The following is a 14,129-nucleotide window of genomic DNA, read 5'->3' on the forward strand; positions in this document are numbered from 1 at the left end:
ACTGGGACAAAAAAAAGTGAGAAAAGCATGTTTTTTCTCTAATTCAGGGTCTGTGATAGAATTATGAGCCTTTCCTTTCTGGACATTTATCCAGCCTTGGATTCTGTGACATCAGGAAGGGTTAAGTTCTCAAGAGGGTTCCTGTTCAGCCAATGGGTCTGCACAGAATAGACTCAGGAAAGTTTAGTTAAGTCATTGCTGCTGTGCATCAGAAGGAATCAACTGACTTGTTCTGACGTGCAGGAGAAAAACACTTCGTCTCCTCCAGCCTCCTGCTTTAAAGTTGAACCAAACTGCTTAGATGTCTGTGGTTTTCCAGCCCTGCAGAGTGGTTTTGGTAATTAGTGACTTTGTTCAGGACATCTCTTTATTACTCTGGTGTGTAGAGAACCAGCCCTGAACAGCAGAGAAAGAGAGGAGGTGGACATGGGAGTTCTTGGTCCTGAAAGCACAAGGGTGAATGTTTCAGTCCTGCAAGTGGTCATGGTATTCCTTCTTCTTTACATACTTTACTATGTCCCAGGAACAAAGTTTTGAACAGATTCCATGTTTTTGAGAAAAATAAAGTTGTGATGTCACTGAAGTCACTGATGGCAGTGTCCTATTTGACCTGCTGGCTGTGTCCAGGTGAGGAGCAGTGACCACAGGTTACAGGTGCAGGTGAGAAAATGCCCTTAGAATGCTCTATATTACGTCAGAAAAGATAGAATTTTGTCGCTTATAGCCAGCTTTTGTCTCTGACCCAGGGCACCCTGATCTGCAGTTGTAGTCACAGAGTCCAGGAGCTCTAACACTCCCAAAGGACATCTCTGATAAACCTGGTGGGTTCCATCCCTCAGAAACAAATAAATAGGTCTGGAGTTCACCACAGGAACATTATGCTATAAAAAATAAAGAAAAAAGGGAGCTCTCAAATTCTTAGTGGAAGATAGTGTTTCCTTTCCTTAAACAAAACTATCACTGAAGAACTAAAGTGAATTAAGGCACTGGAAAGCTTTGGGGTTTTTTTTGGTTTTGTGTGTTGTTTTGTTTAAATTGTGAGAGTTAAGCATTTCCTCCTATGGGAATGATTAGCTCTTTGTATTATTAATATCCCTCTGCGTTTTCTAATGTCTGTCTTTGGATTACTGTGGAGGTTGTAGAATCTGAGCACCTGACCACAAGGTAAAGCTCATGAGCACCCAGTTCCAGATGTGATAATCACAACCACAGAATCGTTAGGGCTGGGTGAGAAGACTTTTGAGATCAAGTCCAACAATCAACCCAGCACCACTACCCCAGTCAACACAGGCTGTGTGTTGACCCCTGGCTTTGGTTCTAGCCTGCCCTTCTTCACACCTTGCTTTTAAGTTGTGTGATTCATGACAATCACATCTACCAACATGCCCAGTTCACCAAGACATCTCCTTAGGAGAGAAAGTGAATCAAAGCAATTAAACTTGCTCTAAAATCAGCTGATAAGATTTGTAGAACTGATTCCTGTAGAACTTAAACTTTCTCCTGAGGGTTTGTAGGTGAGTCAGCTTTTGCCTTCAGGAGAAAAATCTGACTTCTCCATCTGCCCCAGTATTTTGGAAAGAGATGGAAAAAACCTGACTTTCATCAGGTATCTCTTTTGACCAAGCGAAACAAACACGTGTAAGAGGAAAATCCTGGGGATTCTTGGAGTGCTGTGGCCACTGAGGCTGCTCCTTCATCCTGAAGCTTGGTTTGGAAGAGGAGCCAGCAATAACACACATTACATTATTGTCTGCAGCCTAAACACTGTCACGTTCTCCACCCCACCCCCTGGTACTGCAGAACCAGTTTTTCTTCATCTGCTGGAAAAGCCCTGGGCTTTGCCTGCACAGTATTGCAGAGTTACTCAGCAATGCTCCAGCTATAAAAACAATGCACTGTATGTATAAAAAATGGCTGTTTAACACACACAGAATTGAATTTGCCCTGCCTGGTGTTGGGGGCTATGTCATTTTGTTTGTTGAGCAGATGAGTTTTCCCTGTTAATTTCCTTGTTTTCGGTGTTTTGGCTGGGAAACTGAGGGGCTTTCATTAATCTTAATAAAAGCACTGTAAGAGTGTGGTGGGATCAGTCCTCCTGTTAAATATGGAAGCTGTTCTCTCAATAACAGGAGTAAGCTGTAGAGACTGCGTGGAGTAAATACACTTCATTAACTTCAGAATTACTTTTCTTGCTTTTTAGAAGAAGTTTCTGTGCAAGGCCTGAGTCCTTTTCTCTTTGGTACTTTGAAGGAATCAGGGTATTTTAGCCACATGCCAGAAATTAATGAGATCAAGAAGCCCCAGGAAAACCCCCATATTTTACATTTTTTTTTTGTAAGGTGGTTTGAGAAGTTTGCAGAAGCAGAACAAACTATCAAGTTTCTGGATTCATATATCAAGCAAGGCCTTTATTAAACTTCTCCTTTGTTTTTCACATTTTATCCCAAAAATTATTAAGCGCAATAAGTACACATGTAATCATAGAGAATTTTAATCTGTTTTCAGACTGGAGAGACAAATTGAGGAGTCATAGCTCCTAGAGTAAGTTACTACTATTTGCAATATGACTTTTGCCCACTACTTGACTTTTTAGAAATAAGAATTGTGGAATCGTAGGAAAATGCTCTAGAAATGGAGCATAGAAAAATGCTAACTAGAGCAATTACAAGATGACATGTTTTAACATCTTTGCCCTGTATTTTATTACTAGCATTCCTGAAATAAATGTGCATTTACTTGGTATATGATGGAATTTTGCTGACTACCCTGCTGCCTTTTTGCCTTTTTTGTAAGGTTATTGTCACAAATTATTGAATATACCTAATAGGTGTTAAATACTTTGGATTTCACTTATTAGATTGTTTTGGATAAGAAGTGTTTTTTCTCAAATATGTGGGAGGTTTCTCTGGTTTTTTCTTTCTTTTTTTTTTCTTTTTTTTTTTTTTAATTGGTTTGGTTTGGTTTTTGTAAAACAATCCTTGACAAAGACCTGTTTGACAGCAGCTGATTTTAAGAGATGAACAAAATTAGCCTATGTGGGGTCAGTAGAATATATTCAGTGCAGAGAAAGGTATGACACCCATCTTTTAAGTGTGAAGGAATATCACTATTGCAGATACAGGCATACTCCAAGGCAAATTTGGGGCAGACTCCTGCCCAGAAAGTGCAATTTGGGTAAGTCAGTTCTCTGCAAAGTGACCTCTCTTAAAGAAAAACATTTTGAAATCTTACACCAAGACATTACCCCTCACTAAGTTTCTCTGCCTTAATTGGGTGACAGCTCAGAGGAATAAATAGCACTGACTTTAATGATGCTGTGGACACGCTCCATTTGGAGGCAGTGATCCAAATCACTTGATGGAAAAACTGCTTTTCTAGTAATCTTGCACTGTCTACCCATTTTCCTGTGGCATTCTATAAGTTTCTCTCAGAAGGAATATTGTAGGATTGTCTGCAATTAGTCTTCTGCTTACAGAAGTCACGACAATTCATTGTTCTTTGCTTTTCTCACTTCCTCATCTAACTGGACCGATACCTGCTATATAATTGCAATTGAATTGCATTTTAACTAGTGATTTTCATATACATCATAGCTGCTGTGAGAGGGTCAGTGAACAGTCCTCAGAGCAGAGCAGGCTGCTCTGGAGTGGCCTTTCTTTGCTCCCCTGTTTCATGGTGCTGCTTTTGGGACAGGGTTGTGGGATAACTGCATCCATCACTCTTTGCTACACATGGCACCAGAGCTGGCATGCAGATGCAGAAGGATGTAACAAAAAATTCCTCCTTATCTGTGTGCTCTGAAGAGCTGAAGGAACCATTCTAAGGATGAATTGTTCCTTGCCTTCCTTATCTGTCCTTCTTCAATAGACAAGCTCTGTCCCTCTACCTCCAGGCTGGAAGCTGCACACAATGTGTATGAAGCAAGTTACACTCTGGGCTCGGTGCTACAGCTGTAATAACAAATCAGAGCCTCTACCTAGCAGGAAAAAGAAAGCTGGCACCTTGCCTCCTTTCACACTTGCATTCCTTTCAGTCCCCAGACAAGCATCATATTGACGTGAATGAAACTGCTCGGGGTGATGCAGATTTTGTCTCATTTTTCTGTGTTCCCTTCAGACCTGTGCAGGGGTAAGGGAGGTTGCATGGCCAGTGTGGAAAAGCAGTGTATTCCTGCAAGAGTGGCTGTTGTGTCCTGGCCTGCTGTGGCTGAGGGAGGGCATCGCTGTCTTGCAACAAATATTTTGAATTTGGCTGCTGGTTTGAACACACTCATTTTGGGTCTGGTTGGTTTTATCTGAAGTCTAAGCAAAACCTGGAAAAGGGTCAGTTCACTGTTTTATTCCCAGGACATGAACATGAGAGGCTTGACTTTAGAGTGTCTGGGTGAATGAGGCAACCAAGAGAACTGCACAATGGAGATTTACCTTGGAAGCAAAATATTAGACGTGCTATTTGCTTTGTTTCAGTTTCCAACTAGATGGCTATTACTTATAAGCTGTTACTCCTTGGAAGCTGAGCTACATTATCAACATTCTAGACTAATGCAGGTTCTCCACACAAAGAGGGCTTTGTGCATGCAACACATCTTGTGCATTTCCTCACCTGTGTTTCCACATGGGGCAAGATGAAGACTGATGGAAATCTGACATTAGAAGCTGCTCTCCAGTGAAGAGTATTTCCTGTTTTTGGGGTGTTTGAAGTGAGATTCTAGCAATGGCTAAAAGAGCCAGGTAGGAAGCTTGCAGAAGTAGAAGATTTGCTTTATGGAAAAAGTAAATTCTGATGGACTGGATTTAATTAACTCAGTTGAGCTGCAAAATCTCCAACAGGGGTCAAAGTGGAGCCTCAGGGCTGCTGCTACCTCTGCTGGAGGTCAAGGATGGGACTCAGTGTCCAGCCGCAGTGTACTTCATGGCATAAAGTTTGCTTATAAATGCTCATGCTTTGTAGCAGTTTAACTTTCAAATTCAAGCCTGCGACATTTGGTTTACAGATCTCTGATTACTTTTCTTTTTAAGGAAAAAAATTACTTGTGTTTTGGGAAAAAGCCCCAACCTTGCAGGACTCTGGGGCAGGAGGAGGTGGGAATTGACTGACGGTGGAACGCTCTACTCAGCCTTTGTTTTTATTTTCCCTTTTGTTTCCTCCTCCAGATGAAGTGGTCCACGTCTCAGCTCCCCAGAAGTTCACCTTTGAGGAAGCTAGGCAGCTGTGTGAGGAGCGAGGCGGTGTCCTGGCTTCCGTGGGGAACCTCTACGTGGCCTGGAGGAACGGCTTTGACCAGTGCGACTACGGGTGGCTGGCGGACGGCAGCGTCCGGTACCCGGCCTCCGTGGCCCGGCCCCAGTGTGGCGGGGGTTTACTTGGGGTGAGAACCCTGTATCGCTATGAGAACCAAACAGGCTTCCCTTACCCCGATAGCAAGTTTGATGCCTACTGCTATGAACGTAAGCATTTATTATTATTTCTTTTCGGTCGCGATTTCCAGCATGCTTTTGCCACGGGAAGCGGTTTCTCTACCGCGCGTTTTGTTTTGGTTCTTGCGGGTTTTTGGAAACTTAAATGAATGCCTTGAAGTAAGATTGGCAGGTGAAGACAGGCAGAGTTTTAAGGTAAGATTTCAGCCTGAGCAGTGTTTTGACCATGAGTCTGTAGGTGCTCCACATTTTGGTGCCTGAGCGCACCTTGGTGCTTTTGCATCTTGTCAATGGACACAAGACAGACTTTCAAAGCCCACCTGGGCATGTCACCTTCTCCAGCTGACTCTGCCTTGGCAGGGGGCTGGACTGGATGATCTCTGGAGGTCCTTTCCAACCACATCTATTCTGTGGTTCTGATAAATGTCCTAAAGGTGAACAATGGGTATTCTGTCTCCAGTGATGGCAGCAGCAGAAGCTGTTCACGGGCTCTCTACAGGGCTGGTCATTTTCAAGTCTCTCAGATGCCAGTAATTTGGGGGTATCTCTGGATCCCACGCAGGTTGTCCCATCACATTCTTTCTCTGTCTTAGAAACTCAGTGTTTTATGGGCCAGTGGGTGGTCTAAATTTCCTTTCTTACTGCAGTTTGTTTCCTTCTTGGTATTTTCACAGGCACTTCAAGTGCTTGCCACATTCTCATGGTAGACTTCACCAATCTAAACCAGATGTCCTCCACACCTGCCAGCTTTCCTTTGGGGTCAAATATTGCCCTCTAACCTCATCTGTCTTCAGTGCCAGCTGCCTGGCTCTGCTGTTATGTTGTAGCCTCTCCTTGTATAAGTTCCTGCTGTCCCAAAAGGTTCACCAGCTTCCCAGCTGAATGTCCTGCTTCCCTGAGACTTGCAGCCTCAGCACAGGGGGGGTTGGACAGCTCAACTATTTCCCTGCAGGCTTCTCTGTCCAAGGAAGTTCCCTGTTGCAAATACCACGGCTGATATTAACGTTCTATTGAGTTAAAAGTTCAGAACTTGGTCATTAACTATGAATATTTAGGTTTTTTGGACTCAGTCCAGTGACTGTAACTCAGAACTACTTGAAATGTGCAGTTTGTACTGTCCTCATTTTTGTGGATGATGAACTTACTGCAGCTGCAGATCTTTCCAGCTCAGGCACTGAAGACCCATTTATGAGCAAATCTTACTCTTTGAGAACAAATCCCGACATCTGCTGCAACATTATGGTCTGGCTGTACTCAGACACTGTTGGTTTGTTGTTTTAATTTTCCTTTATAGTTTGTGGGTATGATGTTCCAAAACTTTGCATGTGGAAATAGTCCTAATGGAACTGCTTACAGGAAAAAGGACTCAAGTTCAGGAGTCTGTGCTCTAATCTGCAGAGCAGCGTTTTGTCATATCACTCCTTCTGTTCCCACTCCAAATTGTTTATGACCTGTTTCAAGTGTTGTGGATAAAAAAGACTTTAATGAGGGTGTATTTCATAAGTCCCTCTAAAAGACTGGGGTAAGAGCTGAACATTTTGCCTGTAATCTAGTCTTTAGTTAGGACGAATTCCAACCTGCTGTTTGTTTTTCTGAGTTTCGCCGCTTTCAAGCAAGATGGGCCTTTACAATGTTCTTTCCAGAAGTTTTAGTTAGCACCATTTGTGGTAACACACCATTTGTTCTAAGAGTGTCCTTGATAGGTATTGGGTTGTTGCCTTTTATGTAAAGGCTTTTCCTGCAAAGTCTTGCCCTTGGTATAAAAAGAATAAATGTTTCATCACTTTGCAACCCAGGAATAGACAGTTCAGGACTATCAAACTTTTTACAAGAGAAAATAAGACTAAACAGAACAAAAACGACTTGGTAGAGACTGAGCGGCTCTCTAGCACTTTTAATTACAAACAACAGAACATCAGAATTAAACACTGCTGGCGAGGGGACTCAGGTCCTCTAGATACATCTGGCTTTATGTAGGGAAATGGAGGGATGTCATGCTGCACCCTCCTTCAGGACGCCACAAATTTCAGAAGATACTGCAAGCTCTCTCCCTCTCAGAAGGTGCTTGGGATCCCACAGGAACCAGCTGTGACTCCTCACTGCTTTTGCTAAAAGATTTATGCAACTGGTGAGTAATGAGACTCCCTGCCCAGCATCTTGGTGCTCCACATCTCAAGCAGCTGCCTGGTGCAGTGGCTTTAGAGTGAGTCACTCTCTCCCACTGGGGCCTTGGAGCCAGTTCCTTCTTTGGGGAAGAAAAAGGGAGAGGATAAAAAAAAAATAAATGGCTCTGCATGAGAGCAGAAGGCTTGAATTTAAGCCCTTTGTTTCAAATCATCTTTTGTCTGGAAGTTTCTTCTGAAATTTCCCATTATCTCAGCTTCAAAGTTTCATTCCATCACAAAATCCCTTGTCCCCCAGCTCTGCCCTGCTTTGGGGTTGACATGAAGCTTTCACCCAGCTATTCCCACAGTGCCTGACAACAAAACTGTCCTTCCCAGGACCAGGGCTCTCAGTCTCCCTCCTTACCTGGACACTGCACATCTGTGCCAAACCGGGCAGCTGTTTCAGTCCTCACAAAGACAAACTGTGCATTTGAGAAAGGGCAGCTCTCCTTCCTCATCCCTGCTCAGGCTCCTCACTCCTGTTTCGTGATTATGAGTCTCTCTGGTGAAAAATCTCAAAATATTAGTTTTAATTTGTGGTTTTAGGAAACCTCAATCCGTGTTTTGAGCATTTCACTTGCTTTTAAAGAGGAATTGTATTTATTGAAATACATGAAAAACACAGGGAGTAAATTCAATTTAAAAATGATATTCACTAGTTTCAGTAGAGCAGCCAACCTGGACAACTTTTAAAGTACAGTTAAGTTCAGGATTTTAACTTCAGCAGTGTTATGGGTACAGAATTACATTGTATGAAGTGTCTTGACTTTATGAAAATAAGAGTGGCCCAGACTAATAATACATGATTTAAAATCTAAAAGTCTTGTTAAAAAAACCCTGAAACTTTCTCCCCTTTGATCACAAGTGCTTTTCACTCTTCAAAAACCACATGGGTCTAAATTTCTGAAACATTATCTGTGTGTTTCATTTCATGCCTCCAAGCCTTTTGCCAGACCTTTACTTTCTTTTTTATTTATTTTTTTCTCAGAGAGATACCTAATGGTGTATCTGATAGGGCCTGAAAAGGTTTCAGGTTAGGAACATGATTAAGAGCTTGCAGCCATCATCAGAGGGAAAGTTTTTCAAGTGTTAACATATAGGACTTATATTAACATATTTAAATTTAAATAAAAACTAAAAAAAAGAACAGCTGTTGCTGAGCACTTATGTTAATTTGTAAGAGATGAAAACATTTTATCATTAAGAAAATCCTTTTTTATAGTTACATATATTTAATAATTTGTTCTTTCAAAGAGCTATAGGGGATTTATTTAATCCTATGCTTCAGCCTCCCAGTGTCTCCAGGCCCAATTCACTGGACTTTGTAGAAGTCTCGTCACAGACTTCCGGTGACTTTGGAAGGGCTTTTTTATCCCATAGCACCTGTGGAACAAATTGCACTCCATAAATCTACTAATCAAAGTGCATTCATGTTTTTAACTTACGTACCTGCAACAAAGCTGAACTTGATGAGCTTCGTACACAGAGGTGGTTGAATTTTTTGAAACATAAATCCCATTTTTGCTGAAAAACATTGATTTATTAAAGCTGAATTCTTTCATAGACCTGTATTGGTTTTGGCGAATCTTTCAGCAAAACATTTTTTCCTTGACTCAAAACACGTGTTGACTGCTTCGCTCTGGATTTGTCCATCCTCTTTCTCATTTTCCTCTCTCCTTTTGACTTTGTTTCATTCACCTTTATTGCTTCTCTTTCGTTATACCACTTTGGTTTGGCATGGCGATTTAATTTCAGCTGGAGATTGGAAAATTCCAGTTCTGGGATGGTGTTGCCATGTGTGTTCTTCAGGAATGGAGTCCACGCTGCTTTGATTGTTTCAATACAGCCCCGTCTAGAGCGGATCCAAGTCTGCCACTGCTTGGGACTGAGGGCCTCTTGCTTTGATGCTTCATCCATCTAAAGCTCAAAATCAGAGCATGATTTCGGAGAAGAAATATAGGAAATTAAGACCTTCACAGAGTTTTGAGGCATGAGCCACCACCATGGCAGGCTCAGCCTCAAGAAAGATCCACACTGCTCCTCTTGTCCAGCAACAGGAAGGATAAAGACTTTCAGGCACAGCTCGAAAACTGGCAGGAGAAACTTTGTCTTCCCCTTCTGCTGCATGTGACTTAGCTTGGAAAACCTTGAATAGCTGGGCAGCTCTGTCCTTCTCCACAGCAACCGTCAGTAGCTGCGTGTCCCAGCTATTTCCTGGATGAGGGAATAATTTCCAGCCTGATGTCAGGGGCTGTGTTACTGGAGGTCTGTGGATTTCTGATCAGTTTGGGGATGGACGCAGAATGATGAAGACATAGGGCGTGGTGACACAGGAGGAGCAAAATTGCCAATCTGAAGGGGAAAAAAACAACCCAAAAAGAAATTTATCTCAGAAGCAGCACAGTATAGTGCTGGCCATAATAAAGACAGTGTGCTCCAGCATGTCAGGGTTCAGTATCAGAATGGGCAGATGCCTTTGGCCAGGTGAGGATCCCAAGGTCAGGGCACTGGCCACAGGGTGTGCAGGGCTGCTGGCTCTGCTCAGGCTGCTTCCCTGGGAAGGTGAAGCTGTGCAAAGAGATTACCCCCAGACAACTGTTCTCCATCCTTTTATTATTTTCCTAGGAAAGTAGATTTATGTTCTTCTCTCAGATATTCCATTTATCAGGACCTGCACAGCTGCAGAGATCCCCAGTAATTTCTTGGCCCAGGTGTGGCTGTAGTAAATCCCTGCCTCTCTCTGCTGGGCTCATGGTGACCACCACAGCTCCTTCCTTGCCCCACTCTGCCTCTGGGGTTTGAGAGCTCTGCCAGACTGCTGAAAGCAGCAAGAAGACCTCAATCCACTCCAAACCAGCCCGTGCTGTACACCTCTCAGTATCTCACCCCGAGAGGGAGGGGAAGGATGTGGTGCAGCTCAACCTTTTAAATGCTGCGTGAAGTAGGAACAGAGATTTATCAGCCTGACTGATGTATGGGGAGCGGCTGTTTGGAGCACCATGGAGTGCAGGGGAGGAGATGCTTCTTTTGCCTGAGCAAGGGAACTTGCATTTACCTGAATGATTCAGAACTGGCTGCTTTAAGAACAACCTCTAAGTGCCAGAGGGAGAGAGGAAAGAGAAGAAGACACAGCTGAAGGCATTTTCCTTTCATTGCCTCAGGTCTCTGGATGGGTCAGGTAACAAGGATGAGATCAGGAACAACAATGTGAAGAAGTAGAAGGCCCCCTCCTTGAAGTGTTCAAGTGCAGAAAACATTAATTGATTTTGCTCTGTCACCTTTGCTCCATTACTGCTGTGGGGTCTGAGTATCACCCATGGCACACAGGGGTGATTTCACCTTTCACACCAGGTTTGGGGAGCAGAGCATGAAGAATTCTGCTGTCAGTTCTTACCCAAGTGACAGCGTTGGTCCTTTTTGTTCTTCAGTTGTTTTTTGCGGTCACAAAGCAAAGATTATTGCTTTTATTTGGTGCTGGGTTACAGATTTAATTAGGAAGAGCTGTCTAAAGAGGCTTGTTGTTTTGGTTTTTTCTTTTTGTCCTCTTTGGCAGTTTCATAATAAAAAATGTGGAGAGATAAATACTGTTTGCTATTGTTCTTTTGTGGATAGATTGGCAGGTTATAATTCATTCACAGAACTACACTTCCATGTGGGGAAACCAGGAGATAACATATCTTTCCCCCTTCAACCACTGACTTCAGAAGTTTTGAAATAGCAAGTGGTTTTACTTAAGAGTGTTTGTGTTCACAGAGCTAAGAGGGTTGCTGCCTATGCTGTTTTGTTAGCTGGAAGAAAAGACCTTGGGCAGTGGTGTGAGGAGGATGCAAAATTTTAATTTTAAGTTTTTCTTGCAAATAAGACAGATTGATAGCTTTCAAATTTCTTGTTTTTTTAAGATTCTCTCTGATACAGCACATGCTTTGTAAGCAGGCACTAATCCTGCATTTAGATTTTCATATTTTTCTCATTACTTTTGTCTTTTGATTTTGATGTCAAAACAGAGTGTAGGTGAGTGGGAGTATACACCTGGAGTTAGAGAGAAATTCCTACAGCTGCACTGTCAGATTTTGAATTCTGCTACCAAAAGTCTCATTATTTATGAACAAAATCCCACATCCCCTGTGCACCACTGCTTCTGGAAAGGCGTGAATGAGCAGGTACTGGATCAGTGCCATGATCAGAGGTTTCTTGCTCAGTCTCTAAATCAGAGCACCAATATTTTTTTCCCTTTTTTTGTTTCTTTTTTTTTTTTTTTAATCTGTTCTTAATCTTAGTCTTGTTCATCTTGGAAGGTTCTGCCAGTAATTTAAACTCCAGCTGGCAAAACTTTTGGACTCAGGGGAACGTTCAAGGCTGTCCTCTCTGCCAGGGTTGGTAGCAGGGAAGGAACAGACACCAAGAAGAAACGTAACAAATTAACATATAAAAATATGTAAAAATTAAGCAGAGCAGCTCTCTGCATTGTCATCATGCTCAAATTGGGCTCAAAGATGTCAAACATTTATTTTGAGTGTCTCAACATTTCTTATATTTTGTAATAATTTATTTTGGCTGTAATTCACAGAAAGAATTCACTATTTCCAGCTTTTGTTCCAACTTAAAGCAATTTTCTGTTGTTTTGGCTGTTAGCCGTGACTCAAAACAATCTCTGTCTATAGGGTCTGTGTTCTTCCAGGTTCTTAGGTACACACATAAATGTAAGCAGATAAACAGTATTTCTGACTGCAGAAAAATTGCTCAAGTGGCTCAAGTTAGGTATATGGGTAGATCTGGTAATGTTGAAAAACCATGTATATAAATTATATAATTTAATAATAAGCATTTCTCCTCCATCAAGTACACTTTACACATGCTGAATTATTACATATTATTAGTATTACATATACTAAAATCCTTATCTGTTAATTGTAGAGTTAAACCGTGTCTGAAGTTGTGTAGTTTGATTTCCTTAAAAAAATAATAAGTTTCAGTATTGCTCCATAATTTTGAATCCTTGTTTAAATCATGGTGGAAAAGAAGAGGGAAAAAGTGCTGTGCAGTAAAAGCATAAAATAATTAAATAGGGAGTGAAAAAGTGTAGCATCTCTGCAAAGCCATACAGCCCTTCCCAAATAAACTTCATGCATATTGTTCAATGTAGAAGGAATCGATTAAAAAAAAAAAAAAAGAATTGTCTTTGATATGAGCAGCTGTTGGTGAGATAATTTGCTTTCTTGCTGCTAATATGTTCATGAATTTTATTAGGAAAATCTGCCTCATGTCTTGAACCAGAAGGAGGACAAAGGAGATAGCATATTGCATGCATGATGCAAGGAGTACAGTAATGCAAAACATCTGGGTGGAGTGGAGGACAGCTCAAACTGGTGTTGTCTATTAAAAAAGTAACCTTCCCCTTGTTTATTTTTTTTTTTCCTTTTCACACAGGAAAAAAAAATATAACATGGATAGATTTCTCATTGAAGAAGTGCTGTCAGGTTTTTTTTTTTATCCACTCAAATAAGTTTACAATCCTGAATGATGTGAGTGAAAAGACTTACATATAATTGTTTTGACAAAGTGACTTTAGAGACACTCTAGTTGATTTTAACCAGAGCTGAATTGCACACAGTTTCCATGGGAGAAAATCTGGCTGTTTATTGATAAACTCTTAAAAAATATGGGCTCTACTTATAACACTCTATAAAGGTAATATTTATTGATTCAGTTATTAATATAAGCAAACCAAATATGCTTGGTGTTTTTTCAGGTTGGCATAATAAATGTGTACCTATTCTGTCAAGTCATTAGCAGATAATAAGTCTTGAATAATAAATATCTGCATCCCAAGCATAAATATGTGAACTCCTGGGACTTCCAAGCATTTCTTGGAAATTTGGAAGCTGTGTAAGTGCTTGTGAGTAAGTGTACACAATTTCCCAGCAGTGATGAAATAAAGTTACCTTTTTTTTTCCACTGATTTTAAAAATTTATCCACATTGCCCTCATTTTTGTCTAGCTCTTTTAGAGGGTATGAACGTTCTCATATTCTTTCAGAGGGTGATCCTGATGGTCACTCGAAGTATGGCAGCTGGGGCCTGGGTGAGTGTTTGTGTTGGCTGCAAAGCCAATTCCATCCACATTCAGGAAACTGATCCTGTGATTAGAACGAGACTTTGCTGCCTCCTTTCCATTTTGCCATTTTTATTTTTTTTTTAAAAAAAAAGCCTTTGAGGAAAATTGGTGAATTCTTTGGTAGAGATTTAACAGCTACCACTCAGCAGCAACAACGCCACTTGTGTGCATCCTTCATTTCCCAAGACGTGAAGCAAAACTTTTGTGGTTTAAACCATCCCCATGCAAGCAGAGAAGGGAGGAAGAAATGGCAGGAATTCATTGATTCTTGATCGTGCCTCACAGATTGAAGAAAGCAGCAAACATCCACTCCAATCTCTGGAACCCCAAACACAAAAATCTCTCGAGTTCAGGCTATGCTTTTCTTAGTGGGGTTTCATGAACTTTACTCCTTCTTGCTCAACCAAATGTTTTAACTTAAAATAAAGAAGCA

At 41.4% G+C, this 14,129-nt stretch overlaps 1 protein-coding gene across 3 annotated transcripts in view; it reads left to right on the top strand.

Annotated features, from left to right (window-relative positions):
* VCAN (versican) overlaps positions 1-14,129 on the top strand; it is a 98,898-nt gene that overhangs the window by 28,623 nt on the left and 56,146 nt on the right. For all 3 annotated transcript variants that reach the window (XM_086867056.1, XM_086867054.1, XM_086867055.1), the window contains exon 6: positions 5,154-5,447. In XM_086867056.1, coding sequence (XP_086723182.1) covers positions 5,154-5,447 — 294 coding nt within the window. The remainder of the gene's footprint in view (positions 1-5,153; positions 5,448-14,129) is intronic.

The sequence above is a fragment of the Cyanistes caeruleus genome, chromosome Z, assembly GCF_971803275.1.
Source record: "Cyanistes caeruleus chromosome Z, bCyaCae1.hap1.1, whole genome shotgun sequence".
NCBI lineage: Eukaryota > Metazoa > Chordata > Aves > Passeriformes > Paridae > Cyanistes > Cyanistes caeruleus.